At 35.4% G+C, this 15,765-nt stretch overlaps 1 protein-coding gene across 5 annotated transcripts in view; it reads right to left on the minus strand.

Moving 5' to 3' along the window:
* The window catches only part of CCDC171 (coiled-coil domain containing 171), a 501,148-nt gene that overhangs the window by 250,084 nt on the left and 235,299 nt on the right, over positions 1-15,765 (minus strand). For all 5 annotated transcript variants that reach the window (XM_020969724.2, XM_020969718.2, XM_020969719.2 and 2 more), the window contains 2 exons: positions 8,525-8,751; positions 6,618-6,800 (listed from right to left, as the gene is read on the minus strand). In XM_020969724.2, the coding sequence (XP_020825383.1) occupies positions 6,618-6,800; positions 8,525-8,751 (410 nt within the window). The remainder of the gene's footprint in view (positions 1-6,617; positions 6,801-8,524; positions 8,752-15,765) is intronic.

Below are 15,765 nucleotides of genomic sequence, written 5' to 3' on the forward strand. Positions count from 1 at the left end.
GTTGCCTTTTTACATTTTTGATAATTTATTAATTTGATTTTCTTCTTGATTTTTTAAAAACCAAGTTAGCTAATGGTTTGCTATTTATACACAAAAAGCTCTTGATTTTATTTATTAACTCAATGGATTTTGACTCTCAATTTTATTAATGTCTTCTTTTATGCTCAGGATTCTATTTAAGTGTTTATTTGGAAGTGTGGTTAATTCTAGGTTTTTTTAAGTGTATGTGCAATGTGTTAGTCCACTCTAACTCTTTAACTGATGAAAGTATTTAGAGAAATAAAATTTCCCTTAATGATTGATTTGGCTGCATCACAAAAATATTGGTATGTTATCAAACTGCCATGCCCTTTAATTAAATTATGAATACTTGCTATAATTTGTTCTTTGATCATTCTTTAGGCTTAACTTATTTATTCTTGAATTGATTTGTAATTGTTTCTTGAGAGGTCTTTCATTTAATATAATTTTATAGAAACTGCATATAAAAGATACATTTACTATCTTTTTTGCATTTTCTTATGAAGTTTTTATGCCTTAATAGAGGATCAATTTGTGTGAAAGAACATGCACAGCTCAGAAACAGGTAAATCCCTTCCTATTCTCATTCAGTACTCGACAGAGGTCTTTCACATCTAATTTTTCCATGATTGGATTCAGGTACCTCACTTCTTTTTTTTTTGTTTACTTTTACTTTTCGGTTAGATTCATCTAGCCCAGATAAACTGAGGTAGTCTATTATTATAATGTTACTCTCTGTAACATTTCTTTAATTTTTCCTTTGAGAATTGAGATGCTATGCCCTTAAATATATATAGAAATGTTTAGTATTGATACTAATTCATTGTCTATGGTAACTTTCAGCAAAATGTGGTTTCCCTGTTGAATTCTTAATTAGGTCTATTTTTGCTGTAGATTTGTCTGAGATCACTGTTTCTACCCTTTCCTTTCTGATGCTAGCAGATGTAAAATAGATTTTGCTGCAGTTTCTTATTTGAACTGTATTCATATTTCTGTTTCAAGTGTATTTCTTGTAAACAACATATTGTTAGATTGTGCTTTATTTATTTATTGGTCCAGTCTATTCTCTTCGGGTTCATGGGAGAATTCATCCCATTAACATTCACAGTTATTACTGTTAACTGTATATCTCACTGAGTCTTATATATTTCTTTTTTTTATTTTTTTGGATAGGCAATGGGGTTAAGTGACTTGCCCAGGATCACACAGCTAATAAGTGTCAGCTAGTAAGTGTTAAGTGTCTGAGGCCAGATTTGAATTCAGGTCCTCCTGAGTCCAAGGCCCATGCTCTATCCACTGTGCCACCTAGCTGCCCCTTACATATTTCTTTAAAAAGAAGAAAATAAGGGTGAAAAACAAGTGAGCTCAGCACCACTGCTCTATGTTTGATGTAATCTTAATTTGTTTTGCTTCCCTGCCCATTGTCTCTTTTCCTCCCCCAGAGCCCAATACCAAATTTTTACGCTTTCCTTATTTTCTTTTAAGCCCCTTTTTGAAAAAAAGCCCCACTTAGAGTTTGTATTGCTTTATGACTTATCTTTCCCTTAACACAGACTTCCTCTCATTTCTCCTCCTCCCTTCTCTCTCCTTTCCTTCCTGTTTCACTGTTGAGTAAAATGTATTTCAGCAAAGGTGGGGCAATGAATGGAATGACAGGCCTGGAACCAGGAACATTCATCTTCCTGAATTCGAATCTAGCCTGGAGGTCAGGAAACATCAGATACGATTGAAAAACGATTAAACAACAACATCCACCTATGTAGATTTCCTTCCCTACTTTGACAGACCCAGATGACAGTGAAATTCATGTGTCAGGTACTTCTCCCACACACACATGCATAATTTCCCCTCCCTTTACATTCTTTTAAAATCTCCAAAATATAACACAACCATTTTCAGGATCTCTGTTTAAGTACACTCTACTTATGCCCCTGATGAAGACAAGTTATAAGGGCACATATGTACCATCTCCCTATATTAGAATGTAAGCAATTTATTCTTGTTTAGTTCCTTTTGACTGACCATTCATATTTCCTTTGTACATTTCTTTTGGGGCAGCTAGGTGACACAGTGGATAGAGTGCCACACCTGACGTCAGGAAGACTCATCTTCTTGAGTTCAAATCTGGCCTGACACTGTGTGATCCTCGGTATGTCACTTAATCCTGTTGGCCTCAGCTTCCTCATCTGTCTAATGAGGCGGAGAAAGAAACGGCCAACCATTCCAGTATCTTTGCCAAGAAAACCCCAAATGGGATCAGAAAGAGTCAGACACAACTGAAACAACTGAACAACACCATATTTCTTTTACTTCCTCTGTATATATTTCAGTTTCTGCTCAGCTTTGGTCTTCTTGTCAGGAATGACTGGAGGTCCTCTATTACATTTATGATCCGTTTCTTCCACAGAAGAGTCTTTCACCTTTTTCACAGGAGTAAAGTAGCACAGTTCAGAATCAGGAGTCCTATGGAATTGTAATTTGTCATTGTGTGGATCAAGGTTCCTAAGTTGTTCAAAAGTTATTTGTCTTTACCATCTGGTTGTCACTGTACAATCTTCCTGGTTGTATTCATTTCATTCTGTATCAATTCATACAACTCTTCTTAAGACTTTTCTGAAACCATTGCCTTCATCATTTTTACAACAAATAGTATTCCATAACATTCATAAAACTATGACTTATTTATCAGTTTTTCAACTAATAGACACCTCCTCAAATTCCTTTTATTTTCTGATTCAAAAAGAGTTATGAATATTTTTATACATTCTTAGAGTTCACTTTGCTTATAATTAATCCCTTCCTTAATCTATCCAACCTTAAACTCTATCGTTTGCCGTCTCTCCTTTCTCACCTATTTCCTTTTTTTATTCCTTTTTTTATAAACTTCTACATTCCTTTTCTCACCCCTCCATGTATTTTTCTTTTTTGTACTTCTTTAAAGATCATTAAGACATAACAGAACCACAGCCTTCTGTCCAATCAGACTTCCTATGACTCCTATATCATCTCCCCTCCTTAAAATGTAAGTAAGCCGCTTATCTTCATTAGTCCCTTATGATCGTTCATTCATATTTACATTTTTATGTCTCTCTTGATTCTTATGTTTGAACTTCAGAGTTTCTATACATCTCTGGTCTTTTCATCAGGAATGCTTGTGCATGATAGGAACAAGAGCCTGAGAGCATGACTTGTGGCATCACTATTATTACAAACAGTAAAACAGCTCCCATGGGAAATTTTACATGTACCAACCCATGTAACCACGGGTCATTTCTTGGCACTAAGACTTCTTTGTTCTTTTTCTATAGAATATCTGGCCTGGCCTAAGTATGCTGCAGAAATCTACTACTTTCCTCTGGCCACCTCGGTCTGGCATCATGATTAAGTTCCCCCAATAAAACCTATTACTTACATGCTGGTGAAAATTGGCCTCTCTTCAGTATCTCAATACCCTCTTGGAGGTGGGACCATCCCTCTGAAAAGTCTGTATTGATACAGCTTGAGAGTCCTCTATTTTATTAAAAATCCATTTTCCCCCTAAAAGACTATATTTAATTTTGCTCGGTAAGTTATTCTCTTTTTTTCTGTTTTTTTGGTTAGGCAATGGGGTTAAGTGACCTGCCCAAGGTCACACAGCTAGTAAGTGTTACGTATCTGAGGCTGGATTTGAATTCAGGTCCTCCTGAATACAGGGCTGGTGCTCTATCCACTGCACCACCTAGTTGCCCCTGGGTAAGTTATTCTTGAGTGTAACCTTATATTCTTTGCTTTCTGGAATAGTAAATTCCAAGCCATCTGCTCCTTTGGAGTCATGGCTGGTAAATTCTTTGTGATCCTGACTGTGACTCTGTTATTTAAACTCTTTCTTTCTGATTGCTTGAAGGATTTTTCCCCCAGGACTCTGGATTTGGGTTATAACATTCCTGAGAGATTTCATTTTGGTGTTTCTTTCAACAGGTAATGAACAGATTCTTTCTGGGGTCCTATTCTTCTAAGAGGAGTGGGCAATTTAAGATTTCTTCAAATATGATGTCTCTGCTATTTTTTTGGTCATGGCTTTCAGATAGTCCAATGATTCTTATGTTTTCTTCCATCTTTTTCAGTCCTTTTGTTTTAATATTTCTTGTCATCCTATAGAGTCATGAAATACTATTTGGTCCATTTTAATTTTCCAAGATATTGTTACTTGGTCAAGGATTTTTAAATCTCATGCCAATTTGTTAATTCCCTCTCCAATTCCTTATTGCATAACTTTCATTTTTCCCCAATTTTTATCTCTAGCATTTTCATTTGATTTAAAAAAGCATTTCTAATGTTTTCAACTTTTGCTCCTTTCTTCCAGGATTTCTAGTTGAATTTGTGCCCACACTGCGCTTATCTTTGAGGCTTTGCTTGTACATGTTTTAGAGTTATTCTCTTCTGGGTTTGTGTCTTTAATGTCCTGGTAATCAAAATAACTTTTTATTGTAAGGTTCTTTTTGTTCTTTACTCTACTCCCTGACTTCAGACTTTATTGTAATGCTCTGTGTAGTTATAGGTGTAATGGATTAGATTACTATTAACCAACTAGAAAATTTACAGTGATATAACTGCAGGCACCCCTTTAGTCTGGGATTCCTACACTAGTTACTCTGCTGCAACCTCCAGACTAGGCGGGAGGTTTAAAACTGCAAACCCACTCAGCAACTAGAGTCACAGCCTCAAATCTACTATTTGCGTCTGAATTTTTCCTTGCTCAGTACGCAGCTAAGGGCACTCAACCACTCCTCATCTTGGAACTGCTTCTCAATCTGGAATGAAACCCCTAGACACAGGTCTCCATCTAAGTTCACCCTGGATGTGTAACCCAGAATTGGGTAGTGAGCAACAAAGCTGCCAGCTGGTCCCAATTATGGCAAACTTGGACAAAGATGTTGCTCCACTATATGATCCCCGAGACCTGTTCTTTCCCTTGTGAAGAGCTTCAATCTTCTTTCAGTTACCGAGTGTTGAAATATTCCGTGGGGCAGATCCTGTCCCTGGTGTCAGCAGAGCTCTCTGAAGTTCTACACTGATCTGGGCTGGAAACATAACTCATTGTGATTATTTCTTAGATTTCCCAAATAGGACTTCCTCAGATGAGTTTGCTAGATGAGTGGCAGCTTAAAGAAGAATCAACTATTTCACGCCTTTTTCAACTGGTAAGTTTGTCACAATCTCTGTTATCAAAGATGGATTGTTAGCTCAAAAAACCTGGATTCCAATTCAGCTTTGCTACTCATTATTTGTGTGACCATGGTCAAGTCCTTCCACCTTTTTGGGCCTCAGTTACCCAATTTATCAGAGAGGTTTTGACTAAATGAACACCAAGATCCCTTTTGATTCTAAACCCTAAGAGTCAGGTGGGAGAAGTTCTATACCCTTTCAATGGTCCTTTGGTCATGTGTCATCAACTAAAGTCACACTTAGGTCAGTCAAATCTGGACCAGTTGTCCTAGGAGGTTTGTTTTATTTTATTTTATTATTTTTTCCAATTAACAATCATTTATTTTCTTTCCTTCCTGCTTAACAATAAAGAAATAAATAAATAAAGCCCTCATAAGAAATTTGCACAGTTAAGCAAAACACATTCTCTCACTGGCCATGTCCAATAATGCATGTTTCATTTAGCATTTTGAGTCCATCACTTCTTCTGGAAGGAGGCTGGCAGTGTGTTTCATTTTTAGTTCTCTGGAAAAATAGTTTCTGACCCCTACACCTTAAAAGTAGATAATGAATCCTTAATTCTGCTATTAGAGGCCGTTAGCAAAGAATACTAAATTAGGAATAAAAGGGCTTAGCTTCAAATAGCACTGGATTTGGAGTCTAAGAACATGGATGCAAATTCAACCTTGGTTCACTATATGCCCAGGGCGAATCACTAAATCCCTCTTAAGTCTCATTTTCCTCACCTATAAAAAAGAGGGACCAGACTAGAATATATCTGAGGTCCTTTCTAGATCTAAATCTAGAATTATGGCTTTGCTGCTTCCTACCTGTGTGACTTGAGGGAAGGGTCTCTGAACCTGAGTCTCTTCTGTACAATGAAGGGGATTAAATAACAATAAAACAATATAATGCTTTGAAGTTTGCAAAGCCCACTATATAAATAATATAACTTAATCCACACAACTCAGTAATGTACTTTTATAGGTATTATTATTATCTTCTTCATTTTACAAAAAAGCAAAGCAAGCTCAGCAACTTTAGGTGGCTTATCTTTAATAACAGTCTATAAGAGCAGGAGATAACATGTGAACCACAGGCATCGTGACTCTCAATTCAGAAAACGATGTGATCTGTATCAATGGCAGAAATACCCACATTAACAAAACAAGTATAATTAATGTGGAAAAAGAAATTTTTAAAGAAATGAAACATGGTCTTCCCTTTATTATGCATGAGTCCTAAATAGGTGGCATTTTAAAAGATAACTTTTCCGAAAAAAAAAAATTATTATTTAGAAAAACAAATGAGAAATAAAGTAAAACACACACACACACACACACACACACATACACACACACACACACACGAAAGCATCTCCAAGCCAGCCTTTCTAAATTGAGTATACTTACAGACTGCTTAAATTCTTTTAATTGCATTTGGAGGACCTGGGCTTTGTCGATCTCTTTTTTCATATCATGTACATTCTTTTTAAATTCTGTGACCTCTAAGCGGAGTGAACGCCGTTCTACTTCTGCTGCATGCAATCTTTGGGTAAATTCATATATTTGCTTTTGCAAACATTCTATACTTTTCTGTTGGCAAATGGAAACAATTTTAGACTTTATTAAATTGGCTACTTTATTATCAAATCAATAGGATTTGCTATCTAAAAAGACTTTAGTTATACAATATATTCTAAGAGAAAAAAATCATACCAACCGCTATCAAAATCTAGAGATCATTTACACAATTTGAAAAGATGAATTGTTTTATCTGAACTATTATTTCTGTAAAATATAACAAGAAACAGCAAAAAGAAAACCTAACCTTAATGATGTCAAGAAAACTTGAAATATCCCTGTCTCCTATAATGCTACTTTAGTACAGTTATGAATTGTGAGCATTAATAACAAATTCTCATATTGTTATCCTCTAGACACTTATTAATAAATATATTAATTTACTATCTAGCATAAAACAATTACATAAGTAAATTATGAAAATCTGAATGTATTCATATGCAACAAACTAAAACTGTGTCAAATGCAAAAATAAGGATAGGGACTAGACCTTTGATTTCACTGGCACAGGGAACTCTTCTACGAGAAAACTTCCTCCACCAATGCAGGTCAGCATTTTCTCTTCAACTTCTATTTTAAGGAAGTCTTCTCAATCATTGAGAGGTTAATTATGTGTCAGAGGTGGGACTTAAACCTAGGTCTTCCATGTTTTGAGGCCAGCTCTCTGTCTACTAGGCCATGGCTGTCTCAGCTAAGTCATACTAAGAATGAACAAATGCTTTGAGAGGAATAAAGCAGAGGGAAAGATTTAAGAAGAAGAGGTAATGACGAAAAAGATATTTCAGAGTTCACAATCACTGGGGGATAACATTTCTAGAAATTATCAATATTAGAGGTCAGCAAACTAAGCCAGCTGGCCAAATGTAGCAATTTATGAGATTTGGTTTTTTTTGTTTGTTTGTTTTTTGCACAGCCAACAAGCTAAGAATGTTTTTTTACATTTTTTAAATACAACAAAACTTTACTTTAAAAAGAAAAAAACTCTTAGTTCCCAAAATGGTAAAAGGAAGCAGCAGGCCCAATTTGGCCCATGTAGTGTAGTTTGCCAACCCCTGGTGGTACAATAAGAAATCACATGTGACAGCAGAAAAGATGAAGGAACTGGAAAGCCAATCTGTGAGGGTGTGGAAGGCAAGCCATAGGAAAAAACCAAAGCCCTTAATCATGATGTTAGAAGTTGGGATGTAGAGGAAAATTGAGCCCTGTAAAGGAATTTTTTTTTCAGAAAGGAGACAAAATAACCTGCTGGCCAGACACCAAAGATAATAATCAAAATCATAATAACAGCTATGTGCCAAGCTCTATACTAAGCACTTTACATCTAGACTGGATGATATAAATAGTTAATATGAATCACAAAGGAAGAGTAGTAGCTGAATAATGACAGTTGAAGGAAGGGCTGGAAATGCCAAAGAGGAACAAACTAAATCCTCCAACTCAAAGTGTGTCAGAGTATATGAGAGACAATATCCAGTATTGGAGAGAATGGCCTGAAATTGTGAGATCCAAATGGAACTGGGTTCCAAAATCACTTGAAGATGAAAAGAATGATCTTCCTGGCTCTAAGATCAGCTAGAGAGCCATCCATTATGTCATGATGCCTCTCGATGCAAAGAATATTTGCTGGACAATTCTGATTCAAAATTTAATTTACAAGTATTAGGTGACTGAAAACAGTATAATCTCCATTATACTGTGAAAATATTCTTTATATAAATCACAAGTTAAATACCTACCATAATGGGCACAGGGCCACTTAGACCATACTTCAAGGCTTCTGTGTTAACTTTATGAAGTCCTCGGGCCAACCTCTGAACCAGGGAATCCTTTTCCATATATGTAAAACTTCTACTACTGCCCAGTGTTACATTCTCCATTGCCAAGCTAATTTTATCCATGAGTTTTGCAAACGAATTCTTTGCTGCACTTATAAGTAAATGTCCACAAAGCATAGAATTTGGATCTTGGAGGGGAAAAAAGAGGTAAAAACATTAAAACTATTGTATTTATCTCCTACTTGTTTTACAGTAATGCATTTCAAAATACAATGAATTAAATTTCCTTAAATGAAAAATATTCCAGTTACTTCCGTAATCACCCACAGTCATTCATCCAAAAATTTATCTCCTTCTTACTTTGTAATATCCCTTCAATTAATTTAAAGGCTGGGAATTACCCATTTTAATAGGATGGTGAAAATAGCTAAGATATTATATAAGAAATACATAAAGAAAATCTCTTATACTTTAAAAAATGTCATTTATCTACAATATTTACAACAGAGAAAATTTAACACTATTAGCTTTTAAATCATAACACCTTAAATTATTTCCTGTTTCCAACTAGTATAGCTGAGTACTTTAATGCCATACTATTTATATTCTGAGACAAGAGGATATAATTTGCCTTATTCAAAGGCAATTAAAATTTTACAACTACAATTACTTATTTCCCCACAGGATTTTGGTAATCATCCTTCTCATATAATGGACTTAAGGCCCCAGCACACCCAACATGTCCTGCTTACTGCTAGATTCATCAGGTCTGTAATTAATAATTGTGTTTAATGTTGATAAATAAAATTGTCAGTGCTTCTTCTACTAATTGGTATTCTAGATAACGGTTAATAGGTTTATTTATGCCTTAATAAAAGTCTTGTAATTTAGTTTTCCCTCTACTAGACAGGTCTTAATCTGTCATTACTTGTCTTGTGATACTATCAGTGTAAAATGACAAGCATGAAAGGCCTTATTTATATTAAGCAGTATACCATTCTATACTTCAAGAGGTTCTTGTTGCTGGAGTTACTTTAAACATTTTCTTTAAATCTTAAGTTAAGAAAAAAAACTCTATTCAGTTCTAAATACACAAATAAATATATTTCGCATTATAAGAATAAGCCTAAGATTTAAAGCCCAGAGTTTAAAATTAAAGAATAAAACTGGTAATATTTACATGGCATATAATCCACCAAGATTTGTTTTTACTTAAATTACACTACATAATGAATTTTTTCATCCAAGAATCAACTGTATTGTTTGTTGAATAAATTAATGTGGTGGAGCTGGGGGTGAGTGAGCTGATTGTTCATTGATATTTTATTTCATACAAGAGAAAAAACATTCTTAGGTTGGCTTCATATGCTAACATTTTAGTTTCAAACAGGTATTCTCTGCTTCATAAAACTCATAAAACACAACATTAAAGAATCAGTGATATTGAGATAATGTTATAACCTTATATTGTACTACTTATTTCTACCAATTAGTAATTATTTGAGTTCTAGTTCCAAAAAACGTGATATGTGTAATTCTACATGCTAAAGTAAACATATGGAAAGTGCTATTAATAAAATCCACACCCACAGCACATGGAAAACATGGGTGGATTTTCTTATGAATACTATATTAAGCACTTTAAGAATAAAAAAGACATATTTGAATAGATTCTGTGCCAACCAAAATATATTACATAAAACTAAGTTAAGACTCTTAACTTAATACAATGCACATTAGAGACATTCAATAGCTTATCAATAATAAATATACAATGTATCTTTTTCACATATACGTCTTGTTTATATTTGGCAGGGACTGTGCCTTGTATTCTTTCCTTCAAAGCCCTCATCCTTCCCCAACAATTGACAATGCTGAGCACATAGCACATGTTCAGTAAACACTTGTTCATTTCCAGCTGCTGAATTTTAGGATTAGGGATATTTTGCTTGGATTAAGACAGCAGGTCTAGAAACCATAAGTAGAAGTTGTTAAGATCACTCTAATAAGTAGCATTGTCTGAATGGAAGATGGACTAACTCAGAAGATGTGGGTCCTTCTCAATAGAGGCCTTCCAAGTAGCAGTTAAATGAACACTTGTTAGGGACATTGTAGAGGAATCTGAGTAAGGGAATATGGGATGAATGGCCTCTGTGATTCCTTTTCAATGCTAAGTTTCTATAAATTTCCATTATTCAGAAGTATATCTGAATTTGCATTCAGTTTTTAAAAAGTAAACTTTACAATCTTTGTTTCACATTATAAAAGCTCAATTTTAAATTTTGTCCAGAAATTTAAAATAAATATTTCACTAGATTTGAAAGCATTGATGCTATATTTAATTTTTAACGAATAATTATATTAACAAATCACAGATGTGCATCAATATAAGATACTGACTAATTTGAAGGGTGAAATAAAAAATTAACAATTCTGAAAGCATTCTATCTCTAAATGGGGGAGAGATATATACTGTATCTGAACATAAACAATAAAAAATTAAAGAAAACTAAATAATGTATTATTTGATAAATATGTAATAAATCCTTTATACAATTTAGTTACATCACAAAGTACAATCAATCTGATATTAAAGGAAGCAAAACAATCTAAAATTGCAAATATTATTCTACTGACACATTTATTGTTATTTGTGGATTTGTCTTATAAAACTCAAGTACGAACTGAAATCCCTCGAGATCAAACATATTAGTGTTATTTCAAAACTTCAATTTGACGCATTTAGCAATTATTTTTGGGTAATTAGAAATATCACTTGATTGCTTGAATTTGTTTAACAATTTGAAGTTCTTCATATGTATATTAAGCTGATATATATTCCATGCTGTTTTAGTTCTGTAAATATTTATTTAAATGAAGATGAAACTATTGATCACTTTATTCACTCCTCTGCATTAGCAAAACATAAAATTTGAGTAAGTACTAGTAATGTAGGTGGTGCAGCGATTAGAGTGCCAGGCCTGGAATCAAGAAGGCTACAATTCAAATACAGCTTCATATACTTGCTAGCTGTATGACCCTAGGCAAGTCACTTGATCCTGTTTGTCTCAGTTTCATGATCTGTAAAATGAGCTGGAGAAGAAAATGGCAAACCACTCCAGTACCTTTGCCCAGAAAACCCCAAATGGAGTCACATAGAATTGGACATGACTGAACAACAACAACAAAATGCACAAATACACATATAGAACTAAACTTCAAGATGTTTCATCAATAAAAATTGTTGACCAAAAGCAAATGATGTATTGCTAAATGATAACTGTTAAATGCATTAACTGAATGTAATAAGAAAAGCCCAAAAATATAGCATCAAGGCATCTGAAAATAATTTTATATAAAATTATAATAAATAATGATTGTTCACATTTATATAATGCTTTACGGTTTGCAAAGCACCTTACATATATATGTATACTTTGTCATATATACGTATGTATACCTTCCATATATATTACATATATATGTATACCTTATTTTATATATATATATATATGTGTGTGTGTGTGTGTGTGTGTGTTTGTATAAAATTTCATTTGATCCTCCAAACATTTTAATACAGACACTACTATTATTCCCATTTTGCACATTTAAGAAACTGAGGCTGAGACAGATTAAGTGCTTTGCCCAGGGTTGTAAAACCCATGTGTGCCTGATAAACAATTTATACTCAAGTCTTCTTGACTCCAGTCCTGTGGTTTACATCACTAGGCTTAAAAGCAGTATATCTAACAATTGAATCATCTTTCTTCCTCAAATCTAATGATTGCTCCCAACTTACCTATTTCTACTAATAGCACTACTTTCCCAATCACCAATCCTTAAAAGGAGTCTTCTTTGACTCCTTCCTCTCTCTCCACCTACATCCAAATAATTCACCAAATCCTAAATAGTCTACCTAAACAATCTTTTACATTTATCCTGTTTCATTACCTTTCACCTGGAAAAGTGTTATAGCCTCATACTAGTCCCACAAGTAATGCTCTTCTCCATCAGAGAAGGCAGTCTGGTGTAATGGAAAATGTACTAAACATTAACTCAGATCTGGGTTTCATGTTTAGCCTTACTATGAACATGCTGTGTTATCTTAAGTAAATCAAGTAACTTTTCAGAATTTAATTTGACTCATCTGTAATAATAATTATAACAACAAACATAATAAATCCAATTTACAATAACTGAAATTATAAAATGTTTTCCTTAAAATATTTCTGAGATAGGACAAGCATTATCATCTACATTTTACAAATAAGGAAAATGAAATTCAAAAAAGGTTCAGTTATTTGCCTACTACAACACGACTCTTAAGTAATAGAGCCCAGATTCAAAACCCAAGTCATTTGATTTCCAAATCCATGCTCTTTCCACAAGACTAAGTAGGATGCTTTCTTTCAGGCTTTGAATTACTAACAGCATTTTTTTTTTATTATGAGGAAGCTAAACCTGCTCACTTTAAAGGACACTTTAGCTCAAAATGTTATTCTATGATTCTGTAAATCCACTAACCATATCAATGAGAAGATTATTTAATGAACAAATTCAAGTAAAACTTTTGTTTGTAAGCACTCTAATACAAAAAAAAATGTTGCGGATAAATGTTATTTAAATATGGACATTAATTAAGGGTCATGGAAATGTCTAGGTATTTTGTCAAAGATCAAATAGAATTATATTAATACATTTGAAGTTTTTCTTTTTCTAAAAACAATCCTCAAGATAATTTTTCAAATGTATTGCCAATAAGGGCTAAAGCTTAAATCAGTATATTACTTTAGGCTTAAAGAGTGCATTCAACACAACAAAACTATGAGATAGGCAGTGTAAATATTATATCTGTTATTTAGATTTATAATGAAGCAAGCAGAGATTCTAAAAAAAAGATACCTATAGAAAACCAGTCTGAGCCCCACATCCTTCTTTCACATGGCAGCTGACTTTTGTAATATTTTTTAAATATTAAGCAGTGAACTGTGAAACAGATGCAAGGGCCACAGGAAGTATCAGAGGTGGAATCTGAAGCAAGATCTTCTGGAGTCCAAGTCTGGCATTCTATTAACTACATCACAGGACATTATGGTATGTACTATAGGAGATAGATAGTTTCAGCTAATACAGTTCCTGACCTCAGGGAGCTTAGAGCCGAATCCAGGGATTTGGATCTGAAATAAATTTTAGAGTTTCTGTTATCCCAGTTCTCATTATATTAGTGAGGAAAGAGGTCTAGAGGGATTAATTTACCGCAGATCATAGAAGTAATAAGTAGTGTAGGCAAATTTTAAACTGAAATCCTCTTGACTATAAATCAAGTACTTCAGTTCTACCCTGCCTGTTCTGCCCTAATGAATCCCATTATTGAGAAACTATTTTTGCCCTACCTTACCAACATTCAATTCAGTAGTACTTCACTCCTGCTGACAGCCCTATGCTACTGGTTGTCACCTGGACCTTCACCTCAGTGGTACTAAACAAAAGTGGAGAAAATCATGAAACTGGGTTGACTTAATCCACTCTAAATCTATGATACATAATCTCAACCATAATTTCAATCTCACTGAAGGGAAAAAAAAGTCACTTTACAACTCCCTAATGAATTTATTAACCAATTCACCAAAGCAGCTTTTCTAAACCTTTTAATATCTTCTCAAAACTCTCATAGCTTCACAATTGTGGGTGCACCCTCTCAGCTGAGAATCCTGACTAATATTTCACTGTCCAAGAGCTCCCTCTTACCTCCTTCCCCTTTCTCATCTTACATCACTCAGATACCTTCCACCACTATCTCCTCCTTCACAACCCTGTCTCACAAAAAGTGGTCTTTCTCCTTGCTAAAGGAAACCCAACCACATGCACAAGGAATCCCATTCCATCCTATATTCTCAATTAGATTGCCCCTCTATCAGTCCTACTGTCTCAGAAAATCTCTAACCTTTCCTCATTTCCTGGCTGCCTCCAAATATGCCCATGTTTCTCCCATCCTTAAAAACTCTCACTTGATCCATCCAACTCTGCTTACTATAATGCATATCTCTTCTTCCTTTTGAGGCTGAACCCTTTGAGAAATCCATCTACAATCAGTATATTCGCTTCCTTTCCTCTCATTCTCTTGTTTACTCTCTGCGGTCTCTAACACTGTCAAACATCCTCTTCACCTTGAAATTCCCTTTTCTTCAGGTTTTAATGATACTTTTCTCTCTTGGTTCTCCTACTTGTTTGGCCACTCCTCTGTCTTCCTTACTGCATCTTCTTCCAGGTCATGTCCACTAACCATGGATGTCTCTCAAATATCTGTACCAGACCCTTTTCTTGCTCTATACTATTTCACTTGGTAATCTCAAGAGCATGCATAAATTCAATTACCATCCACATGCAGATGTGACCTTGGCTATTCTGCTTCCCCAAGCCAAGATGGCAGAGTAAGAAGTAAGTCACTCTTAGCCTCCCTTACTGACCTCTGAAAGCCCAGAAAACATCGCCCCAAGAAAAACACTGGAACAACTGAGCCAGCAGAAAGATGTGGTGCAGCACTCTTGTAGTCCAGGAAGCTTGAGGGATAAACCAGAAATGACCCTCTTGCTCTGGGGGAGGGGTAGCAGTACAGGACAGGAGGTATCCCAGCAAGCCAGTGACAAGCCCCAACTCAACCTACCAGAGGGTATTCCTGAGCCCTGAGGTGGTGGAGCAGGCAAGCGTCAACACTAGGACTCCCTCCCTCCTCTTACCCCAGTACTTCAGTATAGCCAGGGGATCCAGGAGACACCAGTTCAAAAAACCACCACGGTGACAGCATTCTCCAATGCCTCAGCACAATTCCAGAAAGCACAACTCCAGAAGGCAAAGCTCCAGACTAACAGACCTCCTCCAGCAGGCAAATATTTGAGTGGGAGGCCCAGATGGGCAGGAGCCAAACAAAGGAGTGCAAGGTGCAGGTGAGGAGGCATTCCCCAGGGGCCAGACTCCCCACCCCCCACCCCAAGAGCTCCAGTGTTGCTGACTCCAGCCCAGCACAAGGTAAGCTGTCAGAACCCTACAGCCTCCAACTACCAGCATCTGAGGCCCCAGCACACAAAACCAGTGACCAGGTCCCGGCCTCCCAGCATAAGAAGCTTGGGTCAGTGCCCCTTGGACTCCAGCAGGAGAGCTAAACTTTTTTTTTAAAGTCAGGAAATAGGCAAACACCATGAGCA

This window comes from Phascolarctos cinereus, unplaced genomic scaffold (genome assembly GCF_003287225.1).
Source record: "Phascolarctos cinereus isolate Bilbo 61053 unplaced genomic scaffold, phaCin_HiC Scaffold_4;HRSCAF=312, whole genome shotgun sequence".
Taxonomy (NCBI): Eukaryota; Metazoa; Chordata; class Mammalia; order Diprotodontia; family Phascolarctidae; genus Phascolarctos; species Phascolarctos cinereus.